Consider the following 19,560-nt stretch of genomic DNA (forward strand, 5'->3'; position numbering starts at 1 on the left):
AGGTTCCTCCAGCGGCTGACATCAGAGAAGGTCACTATCTTGGTGGTCATCCCATACTGGCCGAGGAGACCATGGTTTCCGCTTCTAATCAAGATGGCTTTGTGCAATCCACTTCCGCTTTCCCACTCCGACAACCTCCTATCGCAAGGCGACTTCTTCCACCCGCATCTGGAGATCCTGGACTTGAGGGCCTGGAAATTTGAGCGGAAGAGACTGGGCATCCTAGGGTGCTCACATGAAGTTATACAAACTTTGTTGCAAGCAAGGAAGTCATCTACCAATGCCACCTACTACAGAGTATGGAAAAAATTCACCCAGCTGGCAGAATCCAGCCATTTCAATCCGCTGGATCCTGGAGTTCATAATGTTCTACTCTTCTTGCAGTCGGGCCTGGACTTAGGCTTATGTCTTAACACGCTGAAAGTTCAGGTTTCGGCCTTATCAGCCTTAACAGACACACGCTGGGCACTGGAGCCCCTCGTAGACGCTTCCTAAAAGCGGTACTAAGGTTGCGTCCTCCTAGGAGAACTCTTTACCCCAAGTGGGATCTGACAGTTGTCCTCAACATCTTAGCCAGTCCACCCTTTGCACCCACTGAAAAGTGTACACTGGAAGATATTACCTGGAAAACGACATTTCTGATCGCCATCACATCAGGGCGCAGGGTGTCGGAAATTCAAGCTTTGGGAGCTAGAGAACCCTACGTCACGTTTTTTCCAGATAGGGTGGTTCTGCAGCCTATTCATCAGTTTGTCCCGAAGGTACCATCAGTTTACCACCTTAATCAAGAATGGGTTCTCCCGGCCTTCGGAGAAGATCCAACCTCTTCAAAACGACATGAATTGGATGTGGCCAGGTCCCTGAGGCATTATTTAGAGTTGACACAGCAATTACGCAAGGATCAACGTCTGTTTATTATTCCCAAGGGTGCAAGGAAAGGAATAGCGGCCTCCAAGATGACCTTAGCCAGCTGGATCGTAAAACGAATTCAGAGGGCATATCGGGTTAATGAGCTCCTAGTCCCAGTTGCGGTGAATGCTCATTCGACGCAGGGAATGGCCTCTTCCTGGGCAGCTATGGCACGGGTCTCCCCTGAGACAATTTGCAGAGCGGCTAGTTGGTCATCCTTCTACACCTTCATGTTGCACTATAGCCAAGATCCGGCAGTCCTCACCAAAAAAAACTTAGAATTATCATCTCATCATTATTGCAGTACCCTCCCTGTAAGCGAGTTATTTACCATTGGTATGCTGCCATGGAGGCACCAGGAAAATTGAAAATTGAATACTCATCTTTCCGTAATTTTCCTTTCCTGGTGCCTACGCATGGCAGCATACACCCTCCCTTCAATAATCCTTAATGTTCTGAAGACTAGTTACAAAGAATACAAAGGGGGGAGTAACTCTTTTTTTTTTTTTTTTTATAGTTGGGTGGTCCTGTGGGTTGATTGAGGGCGGAGCAAAATAATTTTGTCAAAAATTTACCAATTAAACTACCTTCTCCCCTCAAAAAGAAAAAAATATATATATTAATTCCCTTCTCACCCCTACCCCCCCCCCCCCCCCTCCTTCCCACCATCCCTTGAGTAAGTCTACTTTCATTCCTTCTACTTCTTCTTTGAATCATGTTTTCTCTTACTGTGTCCTTCTGTGCCAAAAAAAAAAAAAAAAGATTGTAGCATGTGGTTAAAGGGGTTGTAAAGGTAATTTTTTTTATTTTCTACATAGGTTCCTTTAAGCTAGTGCATTGTTGGTTCACTTATCTTTTCCTTCGATTTCCCTTCTAAATGTTTTTTTTCTTTGTTGTCTTTGTCTGAATTTCTCACTTCCTGTTCCTCCTCAGTAAGCTGTTCAGTAAGCTGTTCTGGCTGACTAACCACCAGCTCGGATGATGGTGAGAAGTTTACTGGGGAGAAACAGGAAGTGAGATATTCAGACAAAGCAAAAAAACATTTAGAAGGGAAATCAAAGGAAAAGGTAAGAGAACCAACAATGCACTAGCTTAAAGGAACCTATGTAGCAAATAAAAAATTTACCTTTACAACCCCTTTAAGTATTAATTACCCATGAGTTACATGTAGTGACCTTCCTGGCCTAATTCCCCAACTCTTTAACCACTTCAGCCCCGGAAGATTTTACCCCCTTCCTGACCAGAGCATATTTTTTTTTATTTTTTTACTAGTAATGGCGGTGATCAACAAATTTTTATTATGGTGGACACATCGTACATTTTTGGGACCATTGTCATTTCTACAGCAATCGGTGCTATACAAATGGACTGATTCCTGTGTAAATGACACTGGCAGTGAAGGGGTTAACCTCTAGGGGGCAGGGTAAGGGTTAAGTGTGTCCTGGGGAGTGGTTCTAGCTGTGGGGAGATCAGTGACAGTGTCACTAGGCAGAACGGGGAGATGCTTGTTTACATTATCATCTCCCTGTGAGACGATCGTGGGTATGCCCATGGCGATTGAGTCCGCGGGACCCGCGACCCGACTCACGTGCCACCGGCAGTGCGCACGCGATGGCACGGTGGCAAATTTTAAAGGAACGTACAGGTACGCCCATTTGCCCAGCCGTGCCATTCTGCCGACGTACATCAGTGTGTGCCGGTCGGGAACCCGGTTACATAAACCAAGAGAAGAGAAAAAAGGGGGGGGAAGGGGTAATGCCCTCTCCTACTTCCACGCGTTTTTGGATTCCCCCCTCTACCAAAACCTCATATAATATAAGAGGCCACTAATGGCCATGTTGTCAAAAATAAAATAATTATATCATGTAATTAAATATTATCAACTGTATTTACATGTAAACAACCCTCCTAACTTACTCCACCCCCCCCCCCCCCTTTAAGTAACAACCCATAACTCCACAAAATAAATGAGGGAAAAAAAATTGTGATATCTTTGTGGTGACCATATACAGTCTCTATCCTAATTCCACTTTAAATTTTAAATCTCTCTTCTCCTGTGATCTCCCTTCTCCTTATCCTCATCCTCCCCTTCCCATCCCTCCGCTCACTACTTCAACGTGACTTGACTCACTTCTCTCTCTTCTCTAGTTAGGGGAAGGCATCTTGCTCCACGCTGTTGAGATGGCAAAAAAAGGAGAGAGAGAGACAGAGAGAGAGACAGAGAGAGAATAAGTTGGTCAATTGTAGTCAAGGTTCATAATTCGACTCTTTATTCTTCTATGGTTTCATCGTTTTAAAGAAGCCTGTCATTTGATAGTATCTCCATCCTGAGGTGGGTATATTCCCTAGAGTTATCAATTCCGAGTAGGTTGCTAGGGTACCCCGTGGGGCAAAATTTACGTCATATCTCCATCCCGCCCCCATGCCCCCAAAAATCCCCCTCTCTCCCCCGGTGGGAACCATGGGAATCACTCCAGCAGAGCTAAGGGGGACACCTGGGGGGAGTACCCTCCTGTTTTATTCAGAGTGTCCCATATTGACAAAGAGTTCCATGTCAGGGGAGATGTCCATTTCGAGAGTCCTCTTGACGTACTCGGGATCCAAGGGGCCTCTGCTAAGTTCCTCCCGCCATTGTTTTTTCTAGTGGGACTCACATTTTAGTGGGGCCCACGTGGCACGAGTTCAAAATTTAAACCAGCGACATTGCCTTATAGTACACTGATATATCTGGCAGCCCCCATTCCTCCCTCTGCCTTGCTTCTGCGTAGAACAGGGCCGATCCCAGACAGGTGTTCGGGTGCCAGAGAAATGGGGGCACTGAAGCTCCAGAGTGCTCCCTTCCCTCCTCCTCCTCCTCTTGTTTGTGTCCAGAGGCGGCTCTCTCCGCCGGTGTTCTGACGAGAAAGGCGGCGCTGTGGTTCCTTCTCAAGCCCCTCCCCCCTCCTGTCAGAGAAGGAGAGCAGCCGCAGATAAGATCGGAGGTGGATCGGCTGGTCTCTGTGTGGAGAGAGACCAGCCATGAAGTGACGTCGCACCTGCCTGCTGTGAACTGTTCTCCTCTCCAGCTGCTGCCCAGGTGTTTTTATGTACCCTAATGGAAGGGGGTCTGTCCTGGGGGGTCTGTACTAATGGAGGGGGGGGTTTGTCCTGGGGGCCTGCACTAATGGAGGGGGGGTTTGTCCTGGGGGGGTCTGTACTAATGGAGGGGGGGTCTGTACTGAGGGAGGGGTTTATACTTAGTGCAGGTTCTACACTAACGGAGGGTGGTCTATAGTGGAGGGGGGTCTGTATTGAGGGGCGACTATAGTTGGTGGAAGGGGGGTGACCCCCAACCCTAGTGATGCCAGTGCAACTGCGGGCCTCTTCTTTCCCCCTCCCTCTCCTCCCTCCCCTCCTCATGCACGCTGCTGTACTAGTGAGCGGCGCTTGCCCGCACAGCCGCCCATTTATGTTTCTTAAGGCCATATAACATTTTTTGATCTGAGGTAATATATACCCCATAGTAGAACAAGGAGTCCTTCTTCCATACAAAGGGGTACGCCCTCCTCAGCATCCTCGCCATCTCTTGAAGGATATGGGTGGGTAGAAGTATTGCTTTTTCAAAGTTAATTTTAAAGTTGGATAAATACCCATATCTATCCACTTCCTGCATAAGAGCTATTAAAGATATCTGTGGTGTCGATAGATAAAATAATACATCGTCAGTGTAGGGTGATAGATAAAATAATAAATCGTCAGCGTAGGGTGTGTTCCACAGCCCCAATATATGTCCCTAATATCTTCCCATTGCTTCTGATCTTACAAAGAAATGGCTCTAATATTATAGCGAATATTAATGGTGAAAGTGGGCACCTCTGCCTTGTTCCATTTCGTATATTTAGGTAGTCCGATACTGTACCATTTACTTTAACCCTTGCTCTTGGGCCCACATAAAGAGCCATTACCCATCCGATCATGCGGTCACCCAGACCCACTCCCTCAAGACTTCACTCATATAGCCCCAGTTCACCTTTATTGAAGGCTTTTTCAGCGTCCATTGATAGTATAATTTTTGGGGTTCTCTCTGGTCTATGCTGCATCCAATGAAGAAGGTGAAGTGCCCGGATAGTGTTGTCCCTTGCCTCACATCCTTTCATAAAACCTGTCTGTTATGTTCTTGCAGTCACAGAACTAGGCTTTTGGCCAGCAGTTTAGTATCCGAGTTGAGCAGGGAAATAGGCTTGTAGTTGGCACAGTACTGATGATCTTTCCCTTCCTTTGGGAGTACAGTAATGTATGCTGTGACAGACCTAGCCAGGACAGAGGCTTTTGGAGGGGATTGAATGCTAGCCTCTAGCCGCTAGCCTACCGATCATGGGACCTGCCATTTGGGGGAATGGTGCTCTTTGTTAGCTGTATGCCTGGGGATCCTTGAGGTGGTGTTACTTTGAATTCATGTCCATATCCCCCCAAGAGACACAGACTCTGGGAACCCTGTATTTGCCATATTACAAATAGTGACTGATTCATAGGGTTGGATTACATACTGTTAGATGCTAATGTCATCAACTCCAGCTACCTATCTGTTGTCTTCTATAATGTAAATGAGTCTGGCCTAAAGGTCACGTCTCTTAGTCACTTAGGCTGTCTAAAGGATTAGATAATTAGCTCATGTTAATTAGGTTTCTGGTTACAGTTTGTCATCCTGCTGTATATATTTGTGTGAAATCTGTGTGAAATCTCAAATAAAAGGATATATTCCTGATGTACTCCAAGACTGGTGTGGTCTGATGTTTTACCCTACACTGAGCTATGACTAGTGAATGGAAAAGCTAAGGGGTCTTGGATTGTGAGGTACTGGACAGAGGAAGCATTTATAGTGGACATCTTGAGTACGGGGTCCGTCACATACACCAACGGGGCTTCTGGAGGCAACGGATTAGGTGCATTAATTGTATTAAAGTAATTACATAGCGGTCCTATCAATTTCAGAAGAACATTTTTTATAGTAAATATTTGTCAGGCCATCTGGACCAGGACTTTTTCCTGTCGGTAAGGCTGCTATTGCTCTGCTCAACTCTTCTACTGTAATTGGATGTTCCATTTCTACTGTCACTGTCTCCGATAGGGTGGGCATTGATGATTCCCTAATATAATCTCGTATCTCTTCCCTTCTTTGGTCCTCCCTGTCTTCTAATTGTGAGGGCTCAGATGTCTGGATATTATATAAGGTTTCATAGAATCTGTGAAATTCTGTCACTATAGCCTGGGTTTCCACTAGCTTTTTATTTCTTATTAATAGGTTATGGACAGGTCTAGATTCTTGTTGTTTAGCCAGCAAACCGCCCGCATTTGTTCCCTTGCTCGTAGAACCTATGAGCAAAGTATCTACATTTATTATACATTTTTCGATCTAGACGTTGTGCGAGTTCTGCTCGAAGATTCCCTAGTTTGATATCTTAAGGGTCGAATATGGATTTGTTCAGTCGCCAAGTCCATTCTATGTCACCTGCCTGGATCGTAGAGAGTGTCAACATTATTGGGGAATGATCTGAGATAGTTATGCTCAATGGTACAGTTTTTCGGACCTTTTATAAATAAAATTGATCTACCATGAATACACAGATTCGTGAGTACATTTTATGTATTTTAGAGTAATAACTGTACTCCTTTACTCCATTGTGCATTACCCACCAGCTATCTACCAGGTGTTGGGTGCATAAAAGTTGTTTTAAGTGCTTTAAAGCTCTGAAGGATAGAGATGATTTCCCTGATGTTGTGTCCACGCTTGGGTCCAGCACAGTATTGAAATCTCTGCTGAAGATCAAAGAACCTTCCCTAAATTTCTCCAGCATCTTCAACATTTTAGCAAGAAAATTAATTGTCACTGTGTTTGGTGCTTAAACTGCAGCAAATGTATATTGCTGGCTATCTATTGTACCTTTAACAAACAGGAAGCGACCTTCTCTGTCTGCTTGTACAGACATCAATACCAATGGGCAAGTTTTCTTAAAAGCGATTGTAACCCCCCTTGCTTTTGCAATAGGCGATGTTGCATGGTACCAATGGTTGAACATGTCTCCAGGCATATTAGGTATAGACCTCTCCTTGAAATGCTTTCTTGTACAAAAAGCTATGTCTGCTGCATAATGGTGCAATTCATGCCAAAGATGGCCCCTTTTATGCTCACATTATATGATACAATTTTAATGGTGTAACCATCTCTCAAAATGCCAACCATATCTTGTACTGTCTGCCCTTGACCAAAAAAAAAAAGAAACACCCAGAAAAAACTCTATACCAACCCCCAAAGATACGCCAAATATATCTCCTCCTCGGAGCATCCCAACTAACTGGTAGAGGGGTCCGCACACACCCTGTACCCGGTCCTCTCCACCCCCTCACTGATACCAGTTCAGCCAATCCCATTATATCGGGACCGTCCTAAAAAGACAGGGTAGCCCTAAATACCCCAATCTAGTTCCTTCCTCCCCATGCGCTATTCTCTTATATTCTCCCAGTATCTGAGTCTTCTAGCTGTAATATCGAGAAACCCTTTTTTTTAGAATAAGATGCCCCTTATATCCTCCCTCCCGTACTGTAGCTTATAATAATGGCCTAAATACATATTTCCCCCTGCAGCAACAAATAGTTTCTTCCACGTGCACATATTTACATATATAACACACATAACATATACAAAAAAAGGCCCCATCCTTAGGCACTTTTGAAAAACACCTCTTCCTCCTCATTCAGTAAACCATTTGTTAGGCCGTCTAATCTTTTATGTGGGTTTATGCCTTCCTTGACGATGTCTGTGTTGGCCCCTAGGGGAAACTTGTTGCCACTGTTCAGGCCGCTGTAGGGAGGTCCCTACTTTGTGTCCTCCAATCTGTAAAGTCTACTAATGGAAGATCCAATGTTTCAAAAAAAAACTGCAGATCGTCTTTAGTACGTAAAGTTGCTGTTCTGCCATTCCTAGAGGCCATCAGACTAAATGGAAACCACCAACGATAATTAACCTCCTTTGAGCACAGGGCTTCCAACAGGGGCCGAACTGCTCAGCGTTGGTACAGGGTCCTGCGTGTTAAGTCTGAGTACAGTGATAGATTCGTGACCCTCAAAGGAGATTTCAGGCTTCCTTTACTGTGTATTCATGTACTTTACATATAACATCCCTGGGTTTCTCCATATTTTGAGTAGTGTATGTGGGAACTTGGTGTACTCGATCTATCTCAATACATTCAGGTGCAGAGGCCCCCATAATCTGACCAAATACTTTTTGGACAACTAAGGCGAATTCGGGTGTTTGAATTGTTTAGTAACCCTTTTATATGAATATTCTGCCATCTGCCTCTATTTTCATAGTCATCCAATTGGTCTTTATATGAGTTTAGGGCATCCTCATGATCTTTAATCGAGTCTTGAACCTCCGCCACTGCCTGCACCATTACCTCCTGACTCTCATCCACACTTTCCACCCTATGCCCAGTGCCCATGTGTCTTCTCTCAAGTCCTCTACTGCTTGCTGGCAAGCCTGCTCCACTGCACTAATTAGCTGCTGGATGTCAGTCTTGTAGGAAAGGCCCTCAAAAGTTCCCCGATTTCCATCTCTGCATCCCCTCTAACACACCGGAATTAGTTTCTCCCCCTCTTCCAATAATGGGTTTGTGGGGCTTCTGGCCTGTGGATTTAGGTTTTCTCCTTGTATCCTAGGGCCATAGCTAGGACCCGCCATTGCTTGGTTCTTCTCCCTCGCTGCTAGTTCCTCCTTCAGTAGCGGGGCTCCTTTCTCTACTATCCCCAGATTCCTCTTTAGAGATAGAACATCCAGTGCTGTTCTATTAGTGAGTTCAGGGGGGGGGCTATATTCTAATGTCAGGGTATCTGCTGTTTGCACATCTCTGTCTCTATTTCCATACCCCTCTTGACCAATTTCCACACCTTCCATATTGCCCCCCCCCTTCAAGCAGCCTTGCCCCCGCACTGCTGTATCTTTTCCTATACTCGGGGGGTATTGTTCTATATTAGGGATATCTCGCTCTGGAAGCTTCCTCCCCCGTCCTATTGTCAGCAATCCCCTACCACGGGCCCGTCCAGCTGCTTGGACACCACAACTTGATGTCAGGGACTTATGGTCCATTTGGTTCCCATCATCTCCATTAGCTTGCATAGTCCCGCATCTCCTCTCTTCCTGTCTTCCTACACAATGACCCTGCTTTGCATGAGGAGAGAGGTAAGCTCGTATCCCTCCTGTCTCGTTTCGGCTACCCTTAGTTGGCTGCTGCGCAGCTTGTCGGCATGTGGTCATTGCTAGTGTCAGTGTTTCATAAGTAATTCTTGGGAAGCCCAGTACAAGGGGCATCAATATTCCCCAAGGATAATGGGATTATATATATAGGCAGGTAGTAGAACAGTGAACAAATAGGTCAGCTCTACTGTACCCTTACAGTCCTGTTTCACATCATGTTCTTCCCTCTTCTTAGCTTTACCTTAGGACATGAAATGCGGTTACTGGCCTGTACAGGTGGTCTATAAGTATTTTCCAATTTATAGTTAATCTTCCAATTTGTTCAAGCAGCTATTTTAAATAAAAAGGAAAAAAAGGAACAAACATTCACGGAAACCAATATAGTTTCTCCTTCAACTTCTTAAGGGGGGGGTAGGTCAGATCAAAAGTAGGACCTGTGGGGTATACAAAGAGTGTGGTGGCGTAGGTAATTTTTTTTCCCCTTGGGGAATTTCTGCATATAAATGGCCAGTAGCTTAGCAATCAAGTAGTCTAGCACATTACAGACCTATTCCACTGGGCTGACAGGGAATTTTTTTTTTATTCTTTATTTCTTTACAGGAAAACAGAAATAAATCAATAATAGCAGTTACACACTGCTTCCTAATTTCATCATTTTACATTCATATTTCATAACAAAGTATAATTTTCAAATTTATGATCTGTAATCCTGTTATTTTTATACAAATCTATCCCTCTTAAATTCCCCTTTTTAACCCAGTCTAAATCCCCAAACAAAACAAAACAAAAAAAATAAACCCTCAGTGGCCCCCCAGTCTGGATAAGTTCCTACTTGTATGCTTATTATATCCTCCTATTAACGTTCCTCCCTATGCTACTCTCTATTTTCCTCTCCAATCAGCGTCTTCCCCTCCTCTGTTTGCATGAAAGTCTCCCAGGGTGCCCATAATTGAGATATTTGTTCTCTTATGTCCATGGTCGTGGATATCAAATTTTGCATAATCCCAATATTTCTTACTTTATTAAGCCACGTAGATATCAGGGGTGTTCTTGGGTCCTTCAAACACGTAGTGATGCAGATTTTGGCAGCATTCACTAAGTGACTTATGATCGAGTTTTTATATCTCTCCGTTGGAATTTGAGGATTGCACAAGAAAGAACGCCGGGTCCTCAGGGATCCGGCATTCTGTAAATAATTGAGTAATTCTCTTAACTTCTTGCCAAAACTGTCTAATTACTGGGCATGTCCAGAAAATATGTACCATAGTGCCTCTCTTGGCAGCCCCTCCAGCACCTGTCCGATGCTTCTTGGGAGAATTTATTCATTAATGAGGGAGTATAGTACCAATGCGTTAGTAATTTATAATTAAACTCCTGTATCTTAGTACATCTAGATGATTTTAGAGTTAGATGTATTATTTTCTGTTGGTCTATTGTAAAGATTTGTCCCGGATCTTTCTCCCACTTTCCCAGACTTAACATTCTAAAGTCCTCCAGAGGGGCGGTCAACTAGGCATATATCTTGGAAATAATGTGAGAGAGAGGCCCCTTCTCCTCACAATACTTCCCAAATTTTGTACATGGTTGACCATAGCTTTCCTATGGCCCCAATGTTTCCAGGAAATGTCTAATCTGTCGTGCCTGCCAGAGGGGTATTTCAAATTGTCCCCCCGAAAGCGCAAGAAGATCTATTGTTGGCCAGTTATTAGACCTAAAAAATGCGAAGCTTGGAAGCAACCTTTCTCTTTCAGTTTCTTGAATACTCCTGGCTCTAGGCCAGGTGGGAAATCTGGGTTACCCAAGATAGCAAACAGGGGTGAGTTTAAAGATGAGAATTTAGGATTCTGAATAAGCTTTGAACCCATCCAAAGTGTGGGACCTATCAAAGGATGTCATTTTATTGCAAAGGGTATAGCAGCGTAACGCCATATAGCTCTATTTAATGGGATTGGACTTATTTGTTGTTCAGTGGTGATCCACAGTTTACTCTCTCCATGTCGGCACCAGACGATTATTCTACCTAATTGAACAGCTTAATAATATTTATACAAGTCCGGAGCCGCTATTCCTCCTGCTTCTTTGAGTAGGGTCAACAGATTTCTATTGATCCTTGGAAGCCTACTGGCCCAAATAAATTTTGTAAAAACAGCTCCAATTTGACTAAAGAAGGACAGTGGAACCTACACTGGAATTTTGGTACTATGTTCATTTTCAGTATGTTACATCTCCCGAACCAAGAATGTCTGGCTATACTCCATCTTTCTAACAATACTCTAACTTCTCTAAGTAGGGGTGAAAAATGAGGGCATAGATAACTTAGGTGGAATCTGTATTCCTAAATATTTTAATGCACTTGATTGTCCACCTGAGCTTAAAGCTATTTTCTAGGCTCTTTTGTGAGGGGCGCTCCAGGGGCACCCCCATCGCCTCCGACTTGCTATAATTTATCTTGAAATTCGACAGAGCACCGTAGTTCTGCACTTCCTTTATAAGGTTTGGTAGTGATATCTGTGGGTTTGTAATTGATTTTTTTTTCCCCTTGGGGATTTCTGCAGATAAATGGCCAGTAGCTTAGCAATCAAGTAGTCTAGCACATTAACATTAGCAGACCTATTCCACCGGGCTGATAGGGAATTTTTCAGCTTCTGCGTATAATACAGAGATGGGTGGAAAAGCATACGATCCACGGGTGCAGTTAGAGGCCTAAAAAGCACTTTCACTTTTCGTAGGTAGGTAAATAATAAATAAATAAATCTCCATCCCAAGCTTTCGATCCTACAGTCCTGCAGTTTAACTAGTCTGGCAGCGTTATGCAGCTCCACTAGCCTTTATGCACCTTCGCTCCTCCCTCTATGAACCGGAGTCCTGGGGGGGGGGGGGGGGCACAGATAGCCCCCTCAGGGTTGACCCAGGCTTCTGTATCTGTCACCGTCCCAACTCCTGCTTGGCCCCAACAGCTCCGGTCGCTCTGATGATTCAATGATTCCGTGACTCCAGGAGCCCACCCCATTCTGCACCAGGATGCAGCACTGCTCAGTGTAGCACACACAGAGTATCAAACAGCTCCTCCTCCAAGTTGGTCACTCCAGGCACCCCCGCTAATCCCGGCCACAGCGTTACTCTACTATGCTTTAATAGAGGGCTTCTGCATACAGCTGAAATCGAGCTGCTGCGGGGGACAGCAAGAGGCCCTCTATATTTTCAAGATAATACAGCTCTGTATCCAAAAAAGATCCGGTCAGGTTATGTTCAAAATGCCACTAGATACACGTCGGTCCCAGCTCCAGCACATTCCAGTACACTCTATCTTTAAGTCTGCTAGTAAGTTCAGCAGAAGGCTGATCAGCTAGCTGATTATTGATAACGTTGCCCCAAATCCATTGGCGGTCTCAGCTTGATATGCCTAGTATACTTAAGGCCGCATGGGAGCTCCGGCAAGAGACTTGCTCACACGTCCACACTCACGCCCATTGTGAATGATTTCCGGTGGTTGGTAGCTCATTTATTTGAATCTGACATAGATTGGAATGTCCATCTCACTTGCTCCTCTCAGACTTACTTGCTCTGTTGTCTGTGCCGGGTGGAGGGATATGTCTGTATAATCTCCGACACAAGTCACTGAGTGCAGTCTCAGGAGATGGGAGGCAGCGGTGTGGGACCTCTGCAACTTGTCTCATGTAAACATTTCATCTTCCACTGATTACTGAATACCAATATTATGAGTCCTGACCCTTATACTTTATATTGTACATTACACACTCCTGACCCCTGCACTATATACTCTGTTGTACATTACATAATTCTGATACTATATAGTCCTATCTGTTGTATCCTATACAATATGTTGTACATTACATAGTCCTGACTTCTGCTCTCCCCTCTACCCACTGCTATATATACACATAATATGTATTCTCTTTTCTTACACCCATTTTCTACCAGCTGGACATTCTATATACAATGATTTGATTGGAGAACAGACTTTTACATGTTGATAATCATGTGCTAAAATCTTCAAACTTTAGAACCTTAAACAGAAAGTGATAATGAGGGAGGAGTCAATAACCCAATGATGGGGGTCTTCAGGATCAGTCCAGTCTCCATCTTGGTTGTTTTCCCCCCATCCTCACTCTCTGACCTCTGGTGGGGCTCAGCCCCGCTGTTATTCATGACTAAATCATGGACTAAATAAGGAAGTGCAGGACTTCTTGTGTTGGGAAGATGGCAATGAGTGATAGAGGGGGAGGGGACACTTCCTATAATCCCCTCATCACTGTCACTCCTATAAAAGACAGTTCTCGTTGTTTCCTCTCTCTCTGACTAAGGTCCATGAATAAAGAAATGATCTGGTAGGAGATCAGAGGACCCATTTACTAGTTACCTTGAGGGGGGAATTGTAAGATCCTCAGAGACAAAGCTGCCTGATGTGGGCGGAGTCCTGGTTTAGGGGAACCAATCAGCTCATGTCTAGTAATAATCTTTGTATTTCTATTTTAGTAGATGGACGGGAGATGAGGAAAACCTCAGAGGATTGTCTCACTTTGTCTCCAGACTGTAAAGTAGAAGATGAGGACATCACACAGTATAGTCCAGGAGAAAACCCGACTACCTCAAATGTCCATCCGGCACCACACAGTGTAGATGGACCATCGTATTCCTCTTATCCTGAGGAACCTCAGACTGTGTGGGACGGGGCCGTCCTTCCAACAGAGAAGCGGTTTTCCTGTACTGAGTGCGGGAGGTGTTTCCGTTCTAAATCCGATCTTAATGTTCATAAAAGATCTCACACAGGTGAGAAGCCGTATTTCTGTCCTGAGTGTGGGAAATGTTTTTCGGAAAAGTCAAGTCTAAACCAACATCAAAGATCTCACACGAGGGAAAAGCCATATTCCTGTCCTGAGTGCAAAAAATGTTTTTCAAGGAAATCCAATCTTTCCATGCATCAGAGATCTCACACAGGGGAGAAGCCGTATTCCTGTCCTGAGTGTGGGAAAAGTTTTTCAGTCAAGTCCAATCTTAACGAACATCAGAGATTTCACACGGGGGAGAAGCCGTATTCCTGTCCTGAGTGTGAGAAATGTTTTTCAAGGAAATCCAATCTTTCCATGCATCAGAGATCTCACACAGGGGAGAAGCCGTATTCCTGTCCTGAGTGCGGGAAATGTTTTTCACTCAAGTCCCATCTTTACAGACATCAGACATCTCACACGGGGGAGAAGCCGTATTCCTGTCCTGAGTGCGGGAAATGTTTTTCACTCAAGTCCCATCTTTACACACATCAGAGATCCCACACAGGGGAGAAACCTTATGCCTGTACTGAGTGTGGGAAATGTTTTTCACAGAAGTCCAGTCTTACCAAACATCAGAGATCTCACACAGGGAAGAAGCCACTTCCCTGTCCTGAGTGAGGGAATTGTTCCTCACTGAAGTCCTGTCTTCCTGAACATCAGGGATCCCACACAACCCTCGAGGTGTATTAGTGTCTTGAGTGTGGGAAATGTCTTCTATATGAATGTTGCTGGACATCACAGCTCTCATGTGGGGAAGAAGCACACCCTGATATACACCTCAGATATACTCCATGGCTGATCATCATCATGTAAAAAAACTGTTCGTAAGGAGATCAGAGATCACTAAAGACATGGATGAAGTGTTGTACCGTGTTGGCCATTGATAGGAGTATAAAAATAAAAATGGAGTCATTGCCTTTCATTGGCCGAGTACATTTTGTGGTGTAAACACTTAGAGGTCTATTTAAAAAATAAAATAAAAATAGTTGAATGAATGTGACCAGCATTCATCAAGCTGTGATGAGTTTTGACCATATTTTATTTCCTATGATGATTGGCTCCACCTAGTGGCTATAATGTTGTATTGCACTATTTTTTTACATATGGAGGTATTTCAGAAAAAAATTATACATTATGGGCAATAGATGTTGCTGACAATTTTAGAAAATCTATTTTTTAACTATCCACCTCAGCTCCGGAAAGGTTTTACCCCCTTCATGACCAAATAATTTTTTTTATTCAGCACTGGACTACTTTAACTGGTGAGATATAGTTGTTGGACCATTAACAGCTCTTTTTAATCAATCTCTTCTAACAAGTTCCCCATGATTGTCAGACACCTAATATCGTAGCTATCCACAAGAAGGACAGCAAGGTAGAAGCTGGCAATTCCAAGCCAGTGAGTTTAACATCTGTTGTAGTCGGGGTCGGGACAAGGGGTGGGCAGGATGGGGGACTGCTCTGGGTGCATTTTTATATTGCAGGGTGCCACCATTCTGACTATGTGGCTGACAGGAGTAGTGACAGCGGCATCAACACTCCTGTCAGCCAAGTGCTTAGAGTAGCAGGGAGAGCAGCAGAGATCCGGGAGGCTGTGCTCTCTCTCTCTCCTCCCCTCCTATATTCAGAAGCCAGCAGTGATAATCACAAGAATACAGGAGCTGTACTGGAAGGAGGGGTGAGCACAGCCGCTACAGTCCAGTGCTGGAGGAGAGAGACGAGATGGGGTGGGGCCTCTAGCTCCTCCCTCCTGTTAGTGTCTGTACACACAACTGACAGCTTCTATTTACATGAGAGATCGGGACTGTGTGGCATTTGCTTACTCCCCAAACCTGCATTCTTCTGTTTTACCTCCTGCCCCACCCACCAATTATCCACCGGCAGCAGAATTTGCAGTGAATCCCAATCTATTATTATACAGGATTTATATAGCGCCGACAGTTTGCGCAGCCCTTTACAATATAAAGGGCAACAATACAATTCAATACAAGAGGGTTAGGAGGGCCCTGCTCCTGGGAGCTTATAATCTAATAGGGAGGTGCTGGTGAAACAAAAGGTAGTAACTGTGAGAGATGAACTGATGAGGGAAGTAGAAGATTTGGTTGTTAGCTGAAGGCAGGGTAGGCCTCTCTGAAGAGATACATTTTCAGGGATTGTCTAAAAGTGGACAGAGTAGGAGATAACAGGACAGATTGGGGTAGTGAGTTCCAGAGGATGGGAGAGGCTCTGGAGATAAACATGGGAGGAGGAGACAAGGGAGATAGAGAGCAGGAGGTCTTGGGAGGAGCGGGCAGGACAGTTTGGGTGATATTTGGAGATGTAGCTCCGGGCAGAGTTGTAAATGGCTTTCTATGTTATTGTTAGTGTATTGAATTTTGATGGACAATAGAAAGCCAATAGAGGGATTGCCAGAGGGGGTGAAGGATACTGAATGAAGGTCAGTGGAGGGATTGGCAGAGAGGGTGGAGGATACTGAATGAAGGCCAGTGGAGGGATTGGCAGAGATGGGTGAAGGATACTGAATGAAGGCCAGTGGAGGGATTGGCAGAGAGGGGTGGAGGATACTGAATGAAGGTCAGTGGAGGGATTGGCAGAGAGGCGTGGAGGATACTGAATGAAGGCAAGTGGAAGGATTAGCAGAGAGGGATGAAGGATACTGAATGAAGGTCAGTGGGATTGGCAGAGAGGGGTGGAGGATACTGAATGAAGGCCAGTGGAGGGATTGGCAGAGAGGGGTGAAGGATACTGAATGAAGGTCAGTGGAGGGATTGGCAGAGAGGGTGGAGGATACTGAATGAAGGCCAGTGGAGGGATTGACAGAGAGGGGTGGAGGATACTGAATGAAGGCCAGTGAAGGGATTGTCAGAGAGGGTGGAGGATACTGAATGAAGGCCAGTGAAGGGATTGTCAGAGAGGGTGGAGGATACTGAATGAAGGCAAGTGGAAGGATTAGCAGAGAGGGATGAAGGATACTGAATGAAGGTCAGTGGGATTGGCAGAGAGGGGTGGAGGATACTGAATGAAGGCCAGTGGAGGGATTGGCAGAGAGGGGTGGAGGATACTGAATGAAGGTCAGTGGAGGGATTGGCAGAGAGGGTGGAGGATACTGAATGAAGGCCAGTGGAGGGATTGACAGAGAGGGGTGGAGGATACTGAATGAAGGCCAGTGAAGGGATTGTCAGAGAGGGTGGAGGATACTGAATGAAGGCCAGTGAAGGGATTGTCAGAGAGGGTGGAGGATACTCAATGAATGCCAGTAGAGGAATTGGCAGAGAGGGGTGGAGGATACTGAATGAAGGCCAGTGGAGGGATAGGCAGAGGGGTGGAGGATACTGAATGAAGGTCAGTGGAGGGATTGGCAGAGAGGGGTGGAGGATACTGAATGAAGGTCAGTGGAGGGATTGGCAGAGAGGGGTGGAGGATACTGAATGAAGGTCAGTGGAGGGATTGGCAGAGGGGTGGAGGATACTGAATGAATGCCAGTGGAGGGATTGGCAGAGGGGTGGAGGATACTGAATGAAGGCCAGTGGAAAGATTGGCAGATAGGGGTGGAGGATACTGAATGAAGGCCAGTGGAGGGATTGGCAGAGAGGGGTGGAGGATAATCCTCCTTTTAACCCCCAGGACCACCTTCTCCCAGTTTAGTAAAGTTAGGTCCTCCCCTCCCCTCTTGTTCTTTGTGTAGCGGCGACAGGCAACGTAGAGAGGGAAGGTAAATTGTGCTGACGTGGACTGACCAGGAAAGGAAAATTACGGTGAGTATTGATAAGTTTTCTGTTTTTCTACTTGTCCTCCCGTCAGCACACTATGGGATAATCCCTAGCCAATATAGGGCGGAAAAATGAAAGACAAATTTGCCAGATTCCATGCTTCCACACTTTAATTACCTTAACAAAGAAGCTGATGCCACTACCGTTCCAAAAAAAGAACTAGCATAAAGTACAGTATCTCACAAAAGTGAGTACACCCCTCACATTTTTGTAAATATTTTATTCTATCTTTTCATGTGACAACACGAAATGACACTTTGCTACAATGTAAAGTGGTGAGTGTACAGGTTATATAACAGTATAAATTTGCTGTCCCCTCAAAATAAGTCAACACACAACCATTAATGTCTAAACTGCTGGAAACAAAAGTGAGTACACCCCTAAGTGAAAATTTCCAAATTGGGCCCAATTAGCCATTTTCTCTCCTCAGTGTCATGTGACTCATTAGTGTTATAAGGTGTGAATGGGGAGGTGTGTTAAATTTGGTGTTATCGCTCTCACACTGGTCACTGGAAGTACAACATGGCACCTCATGGCAAAGAACTCTCTGAGGATCTGAAAAAAAAGAATTGTTGCTCTACATAAAGATGGCAAAGGCTATAAGAAGATTGCCAAGACCCTGAAACTGAGCTGCAGCACGGTGGCCAAGACCATACAGCAGTTTAACAGCACAGGTTCCACTCAGAACAGGCCTCGCCATGGTCGACCAAAGAAGTTGAGTGCACATGCTCAGCGTCATATCCAGAGGTTGGCTTTGGGAAATAGAAGTATGAGTGCTGCCAGCATTGCTGCAGAGGTTGTAGGGGTGGGGGGTCAGCCTGTCATTGCTCAGACCATACGCCGCACACTGCATCAAATTGGTTTGCATGGCTGTCGTCCCAGAAGGAAGCCTCGTCTAAAGATGCACAAGAAAACCCGCTAACAGTTTTCTGAAGACAAGCAGACTAAGAACATTGGTTACTGGAACCATGCCCTGTAGTCTGATGAGACCAAGATAAACTTGGTGATCCAGATGGTGTCAAGTGTGTGTGGTGACAAACAGGTGAGGAGTACAAAGAAAAGTTTGTCTTTCCTACAGTTAAGCATGGTGGTGGGAGTGTCATGGTCCGGGGCTGCATAAAAATCTTGTAGCTACACATAGATGGCGCTGCTTTTGTTCCTTTGTGTATTCCAGATTTCCTTCTAGCTTTACAGCTGGGTGGCCTTCCAAGGACAGCATTAGCTATCACTATTTTTATATGGACTAATTGTCATGGACTTGAATCATTGCCCCACTAAGTAACCCTATCCCCCCCCATTTTTATATTGTTTTGGCCATATCCAGAGTGCGCCATATTACTCTTCGTTTGGTTTGTCTGTTCTAGTGGCTAGCACCGCCTCCCAGTCTATGTGAAATTTTGAGATTACTTTAGTGGCCAAGGCCGATGAGGGACACAGGATCCCCCTATCTGGATAAATGATGCACAATGGCTCTCTGCAGGATAGAGGTGCCAACTCTGACACCATCCTTGCTGTTGTAATATCTGTAAGAAAGACTAACTTGATTGTCAGAAACCGGAGTGGGCCATATGTAGCGGGACAAAATGCGGGCTGCAATCGAGATTTTAGTCCCAGGTTGGAAAAAGTATACAGGACAATTATCGTAAAAGGGGAAGAGTGCACGCCCACTAAACCAAACCAACTTCTTAAATCAGTGGTTCTCAACCTTTCTAGGGCCGTGACCCTTGATAAAATTTCCCAAGTTGTGGGGATCCCTAACAGTAAAATTATGTTCGTAGTAGAGCTGCACAATTAATCATTAAAAAATTGTGATCTCGATTCAACCCCCCTGAAGATCTCTATTGCAGAGTTTGCAGATTCT

General features: G+C 44.9%; 2 protein-coding genes across 2 annotated transcripts in view; both read left to right on the top strand.

Annotated features, from left to right (window-relative positions):
- Nucleotides 1–19,560, top strand: part of LOC143986888 (uncharacterized) — a 99,616-nt gene that overhangs the window by 40,594 nt on the left and 39,462 nt on the right. The window contains exons 13-14 of the mRNA XM_077485292.1: nucleotides 13,637–14,544; nucleotides 15,266–15,328. Coding sequence (XP_077341418.1) covers nucleotides 13,637–14,544; nucleotides 15,266–15,328 — 971 coding nt within the window. The remainder of the gene's footprint in view (nucleotides 1–13,636; nucleotides 14,545–15,265; nucleotides 15,329–19,560) is intronic.
- Nucleotides 1–19,560, top strand: part of LOC143989592 (uncharacterized) — a 110,573-nt gene that overhangs the window by 14,029 nt on the left and 76,984 nt on the right. The gene's annotated exons all lie outside the window — the stretch shown is intronic.

The sequence above is a fragment of the Lithobates pipiens genome, unplaced genomic scaffold (assembly GCF_037356315.1).
Source record: "Lithobates pipiens isolate NorthernLeopardFrog02 unplaced genomic scaffold, aLitPip1_a1.2 Scaffold_18, whole genome shotgun sequence".
Classification (NCBI taxonomy): Eukaryota; Metazoa; Chordata; class Amphibia; order Anura; family Ranidae; genus Lithobates; species Lithobates pipiens.